At 36.7% G+C, this 6,811-nt stretch overlaps 1 protein-coding gene across 1 annotated transcript in view; it reads left to right on the forward strand.

Moving 5' to 3' along the window:
* Positions 1-6: 6 nt before the first annotated feature.
* LOC101495919 (uncharacterized) overlaps positions 7-6,811 on the forward strand; it is a 10,801-nt gene continuing 3,996 nt past the window's right edge. The window contains exons 1-5 of the mRNA XM_027331736.2: positions 7-309; positions 946-1,064; positions 3,422-4,288; positions 4,383-4,734; positions 4,834-4,999. Coding sequence (XP_027187537.1) covers positions 34-309; positions 946-1,064; positions 3,422-4,288; positions 4,383-4,734; positions 4,834-4,999 — 1,780 coding nt within the window. The 5' untranslated portion in view covers positions 7-33. The remainder of the gene's footprint in view (positions 310-945; positions 1,065-3,421; positions 4,289-4,382; positions 4,735-4,833; positions 5,000-6,811) is intronic.

Genomic DNA, 6,811 nt, shown 5'->3' on the forward strand with positions numbered 1-6,811 from the left:
GAAAGAGTGAGTGTCGTAAGGGAATGGGTAGAGATGAGTAGCCAGCAGAGAGGTATTTCTTTTGGGGAAAATAGGGAAGAACAATCTTCTGAAGTTGGTAACCAAGTTGAATGTGTTCGTGATGGATTGGCTGTCAATCAGAATGAAGGTCAAAGTGAACATATATCACGAAGAAGAATTCGTAAATTACGTGGTCGACAGGTTCTGCTTGATATGCTAAAGAAGGGTGAGATGGAAAGGCAAAGAGAGGTTCAGGAATTGTTGGAACGTCGGGCTGTATCTCATTTTCCCCATCGCAATCGCATTCAGGTTTGTACACTAAATGACTGATATACTTTGATATATATTTTTTTTATCGTATTTCGTTACATTTTCTGTACCATGTGTATACTACTAAGTGTGGACATTGGACCATTTTATATGTGTATTGAGTAAAATTATTTGCTTTAATTCAGTTAGAGTGTTATAAAGTGCCCGCTAGAGAACATTTTTGTGCTCAATTTATTGGGAAATTTGAAGTGAAGCAGTTTCATAGTAGGCATTGCGAAAAGTGACTTGTAGTATGTGCATTATAAACTGCAAAACTTCCTACAATCTGAAATGTGAACAATTGAAGAAAATGAAAGACTGTTAGGGTCCGCTTGTTGCGCTTGTTTTAAACAAAAATAGTTATTGTAATAATTAATTGAAAAACATATTTAAGAATTTTCATAATAATGATTTTTAAAACCTAAAATAAAAAAATGTTTTGGTCTCAGAAGCTTAAAATGATTGTGTCTGAAGGGGAAACAAAATAAAAACTATACCTTTAAAAGCATTTTTTTTCAAGGCTGAACTGAAATGAACACAACCTATATTTAAAGCCAAAAGCTAAAATCTAGGACTTGATTTGAATTTGAACATTTGCTCTTGAAATTGATGATTGTATGTTGAAAATATTTTCAGGCCTTGCTTAGAGGCAGATTTTTGAGAAATGATAGACCCGTTGATAATAACAGGTCCACTTCCATTGCAGAAAGTGAATTAGGCTTATTGAGACAAAAACAGACTGTATCATGTCTAAGGTATGTAGCCATATTTCAATTATGTTGAGAAGAAACTAAATTTAATTTGGGAAATGCTAACCGGTACCCTCAAGGCACTTGTTAAGAACCTAAGTGTGTAAATAAAATCGTGGAAATTGTGCATTAAGTACTTTGGAATTGTAAAAATTGAAATTTTCAACTCAGAAGTTCTTTTTTATTTCCTTAACAAGTGCCCTTAGCATGATCCATTTAATTTTTTTTTGAAGTCTTCTGGATTCATTGCTTTCTCTTCCAACTTCTCTATTTGTGACTTCTTTTTTGCTTTCAAAAGTTTCTTGTGTTATGTTAATTGGTCAAACATCTTCTGTTGACTTTCTCTTTTATTTTTGATCCATTTAGCTGACCTGTACTGAGATTGTCTGCTATTGTATCCATCTTTGCAATGTCTAATGTCTAGTGGTGCGCATCTGTTATATTTGTTTAAACACCTGGACCTGGTCACTTTAATTTAGTACGATAAAGTAAGATGGTAAATTGAAGTGTAGAAGGTGAAATTTTCTAACATCAAAATTAAGGGTGTGTTTTTTGGTTTTTGTTTTCATTAGTTGATATGTTTTTTCACTAATACTTGCAGAAATGTCGCATTGTTTCCATTCTATATCTTGTTTTCAATCAGGATATTGGTGACTTTTATGGTGGCCCAATTGGTTAATTTGTCTATGGTGGGGAAATTCAAATCAAACCTTATACTGCCGGTACCCCGGTTTCTTTGTTATTGCAAATTTTCCACAAAACTCTATTGAGTTATATATCAAGTCCACATTTATCTGTTATTATATGTGTAGGATTTTCTATTATTTTCTATCAAATATTTTATATCTTTCATCCCGTAAGCCCAAGCACACTCGTCGGGATCCAAATGCTTTGCAAGTAGGGGATGGGAAAAATTGAAGTAGTTCCTAAAATGCTTCGACAGTACCCATTCATCTTTGCAAGTTTCCACAGCTCCGTTATCTTTTCCGTTCAAATCAGTTTCCCATAGTCGAGACAAATCATGCTGAACCACAATATCGTCATCCTGAAAAACCATCGATCATTTACACTAAATGAGTAAAGGGAGAAATTAGATTTCATCTATTATTATGAAACTTGGAAACAAAACACCATTCTCGTCCTCCCCTCCCATGCTTCGTCATCTACAGTCATTGTTCAGATCCAGCTGTAAACTCACCATACTCACTCTGGTTCAACTCATCTCTTCTTCTCTAACCACCCATCTCTCTGGTTCAGATCCGGTTTAATCTCACCATACTCATCGTCTTCAACTCATCTCTTGTTCAGATCCGGTTGTAATCTCACCATACTCACTCAAATCTCCGGTCAGATTTCAACACAGCTTCAGAAAAAGAGACAAATTCCAGACCATTTGTAGACTTCTGTATTTCATAGAGAGAGACTATTCGCGGACTTCAACAAATACTAGCCATTGAATACGCTGTACATGTTTCTTTTCTTCAATAAATACTAATTTGTTTGGTTAATATAATACAAATGTTAGTCATAAAAATTGCACTTGGTTTTTCTTAGAACAAAATAAATAAATTACAGATTTAAATTACTAATATTTGAGATACTATATGTTGTTCAATAATTTAGATTATTTACAAAAATCACAAAACTATAACAAAAAGACAAAATGGGAACATTCTATAATATAACATAAAAATTGATCACGCAGTAACTACAGGTTATCCTTCTTACATTCTAGCCATTGAATATTATATTATTATATTAATGGTTGGATCTCAATTTCTCCACCATAGACAAATTAACCAATTGGTCCACCTTAAAAGCCACTCATGATATTTCATGGTGTTAAACAGATTTTCCCATAACCTTGTTTTATGAAAGTTTAACATGCTTTTATGTGTTTTTTCAGTTCACGGAAGAAAGGTTTGTTTGTTTTAGTTGACAAACAAATTAGGACAAAATTTATACGAGTGTGTGTGTGTCTTTGCTTTGTAGTATGTAAGGATATTGTTGGAAAAATGACAAATAGCTTAAGGATCATTTTGAAATTAATGTTATTGCAAATGTGTCCAAATTGTTCTGTGTGTTTTTTATAGTTTGTATTTTGATGGGAAATGACAGTTTGATGGGTTGATGCTACTGCTGCTAGAGGCATTTTGAAATTAATAATGCAATTGCGAATATGTCTTCATTGTTGAACTATTCTTCTATTTGTTCTTATTTTCCCTTAAACCAAATAAAGTGGAATTGTTTATTGTTGCTTTATTTTTACTGCTTAAAGCTACCTGTCCTTTTTTCCTTCCTTCATTTAAATTTGTTTATTTTGTCTGCTTTATACCAATGACGTTAACTTGTCTTCTGAACAGGGAAGGATTTTCTTTTAGAAAGGACAATTTGGGTTACAGTCAAGCAGCAAGTAACCTATCTGATACCTTATCTGACAGTGATATTGATGTCAATACAATTGAACAAACTGGAGCTACCAGTTCACAAGTGGTCCCCTCTGTACATTCTGAACAGTTAAAGCCTAATAATAATGGAAGTGACAGCCTTGGGATATCATGTGCTCATGAAGAAGAAGAAGAAACAAGAAATTGGGAATCGACTTCCAATATCAGGGTTGAAAGAAGAGATGACACTGCACAAAATGTTGATATAATGCCAACGGGACATACTGGTAATGACCTTACCCAACAAAGCTTGCAAATTGAAGTTACGGTGCATAGCAATATGCAAGAACAAGAACCAAGAGAGGTACATACCGAGCAATTTCTGCTGGGTGATACAACTGGTGATGAAAGCAATGTATCAAATCACCACGACCATGTAGGGGGAAATATTGTTGATAATGGAGACTCGGTTGTATCTGTTTCTCTGGAAAGAGAGGAACATGAAGAAACTATTATTGAAAATGAAGGAAGTAACTGGCATCAAACTAACGAAGAGCGGAGAGATAGCCCCCAGGAAAGTGTGGATGATAATCAGCACAGTAGCACATCAAATGAATGGCCCCAAAACATCTTAGGAAATGATGATGAAGAAAATTCTCGTCTGCAAGAGCAAGTAGAAGCCTCTGAAGTGTGGCAAGAAGATGGTAGTTTTCAAGAGGCTGTGGAAATTTGGTTGGGAGGGCCTTCTGATAATGAAGTACCTCCAGTTGGTAGAATTCATGGATTCTATTTTCCAGAAGATGACAATGTGTACAGTGTTGAACTCAGGGAACTGCTGAGTAGGTATGTAGATATGACTGAAGTGTTTCAGCAAATCTCTTTTTTGAATAGGAAAATTTAAAGTAATTTAGAATAAATGTGTCTTTTCCGTTTGCAGGAGAAGTGTCTCAAACCTCTTACGCAGCAGTTTTCGTGAAAGTCTTGACCAGTTGATACAATCATATGTTGAAAGGCAGGGTCATGCTCATGTTGAGTGGGAGCTGCAAGAAACAACCCCTTCTTCTTCGTCAACAGAACAGGACCTGGAGCAGCAGAGAAGTGATCAGATTGTTGGTCCGGAGGACAATGTCAATAGTTCACTTAACCCGCCTTTACCACCAACTCCTCCCCCACTCCCTCTATGGGATCGTCACTCACGTCATCCAAATTGGTCACAAAATGACATAAATAATCAGCGCGCAGGAACTGTGCATTCATTTTCAGGACACACCCGCTTTCCCTTAGCTGATGTACTCCATACTCCAGAGTCTTGAGTCTTTAGAACAATGTTTTCTACCATATACTAGTGTTAATATTTGAATAATTTTGTGATTTGATTTTTGTGGCAGGAGTGGGATAGTATTAGTGACTTGAGAATTGACATGGTTAGGCTACATCAAAGAATGAATAATATGCAGAGAATGCTAGAGGCCTGTATGGATATGCAGCTTGAGTTGCAACGCTCAATAAGACAAGAAGTTTCCGCAGCCCTTAATCGCTCAACTGGTTCATCAGGTCTGTAACTTTTTGATGCCTTTCATATTTCCTATCCTGTTTTCACAGCATTTTCCTTGACCAGTGGTGTTAATCTTCAAGAAAAGTAATTTTCCTCTGGTAACAGTCTTGGTGTGTGTTTGGTTTCACCTTGACTTGTATCAAAATTGATTTTGTCCTATGTCAAATGTGATTTTAGTGAATATATATGTCTTTTGTTCTTTTTTAGGCAAAACTGACTTTAACTCTAAATATTAGTTTGACTAGGAGTAATAAAATAAAATATTTTCAACATAAATCATTTTACTTCAAACCCACTTGTAATTAAATGAATTTGCCAAAACTATCGTCTATCTATGGGTGAGCCTGCCCAATCGGCATCTGAGTAGTCAATTATCTGAGTATGTCCTCTATCTTCATAAATGAGACTTTTTCCAGGTGCACTTTTGATGTATTTAAGAATCCGGATTACAACATCCATATATTCTTGGCAAGGAGAATTTAAGAACTGACTTACCACACTGACAGCAAAGGAAATGTCAGGACGAGTGACTGTGAGATAGTTTAATTTTCTAACCAATCTCCTATATCTTCCTGAATCTGATAGAGGTTCCCCCTGATTGGGTAGGAGTTTGACATTTGGATTCATAGGAGTATCAACTGACTTGGCATTTAATAGGCCTATTTCTTCAAGAATATCCATAGCATATTTTCTTTGTGAAATTACAAGGCCATCCTTGGATTGGGCTACTTCAATACCTAGAAAATAACGAGTTTACCAAAGTCTTTAGTCTAAAATTTATTTGAAAGATGTTGTTTTAACTGGAGTATTCCTTGCTGATCACTACCAGTTATAACAATGTCATCCACGTAAACAATAAGATAGATGCACCCTTGAGCTGAGTGATGATAAAATACAGAGTGATTGGCTTCACTACGGATCATACCAAATTCTTGTACTACCGAGCTGAATCTGCCAAACCAAGCTCTAAGAGATTGTTTAAGACCATAAAGGGACCTGTGTAGCCGACAAACTATGTTGGAAGACTCCCCCTGAGCAACAAACCCTGGTGGTTGCTCCATATACACTTCCTCTTCAAGATCACCGTGCAAAAAGGCATTTTTAATGTCAAGCTGATGGAGGGGCCAATGTCGAATTGCTGCAATGGAGAAAAATAGTCTGACAGATGCCATTTTGGCAACCGGTGAGAATGTATCACTGTAATCCAACCCAAAAATCTGAGTATATCCCTTGGCTACCAAACGAGCCTTAAATCGATCAATCTTACCATCAGGACCAACCTTTAATGTATAAAGCCAACGACACCCGACTAACGACTTCCCATGAGGTAAATGGACCAATTCCCAAGTACCATTGCTTTGTAGAGCACACATCTCATCAAGCATTGCTTGCCTCCACTCAGGGTGGGATAATGCTTCACTTGTAGTTTTAGGAATAGAAACAGAAGACAAGGAGGACAAGCAAGTGTAATGTAAAGGAGAAAAACGATGATAACACAAATCAATATAATGAGGAGATGGATTACGGGTGGTGCGAATATCCTTACGAAGAGCAATGGGAAGGTCAGGCTCAGGTGGCAGGGCCGGATCCGGAGGTGGCGTCGGAATAGAGTCTGTAATGGGAGCAGGAACAGGCACAACAGAGGATAAGCGACGATGCTGATATGTTTGTAGTGGTCTTGGAGGTTGGGGGGCAGACTCGGCAGGTTCGATAGGAATATGAGTGGGTGGGAGAGGGATAACTACTTGAGGAGGTTCAGGATTAATGTCCTGATAGGGCTCAGTAGCTATATGGGTAGGTTTAAAATATTG

Source organism: Cicer arietinum, chromosome 1, assembly GCF_000331145.2.
Source record: "Cicer arietinum cultivar CDC Frontier isolate Library 1 chromosome 1, Cicar.CDCFrontier_v2.0, whole genome shotgun sequence".
Lineage (NCBI taxonomy): Eukaryota > Viridiplantae > Streptophyta > Magnoliopsida > Fabales > Fabaceae > Cicer > Cicer arietinum.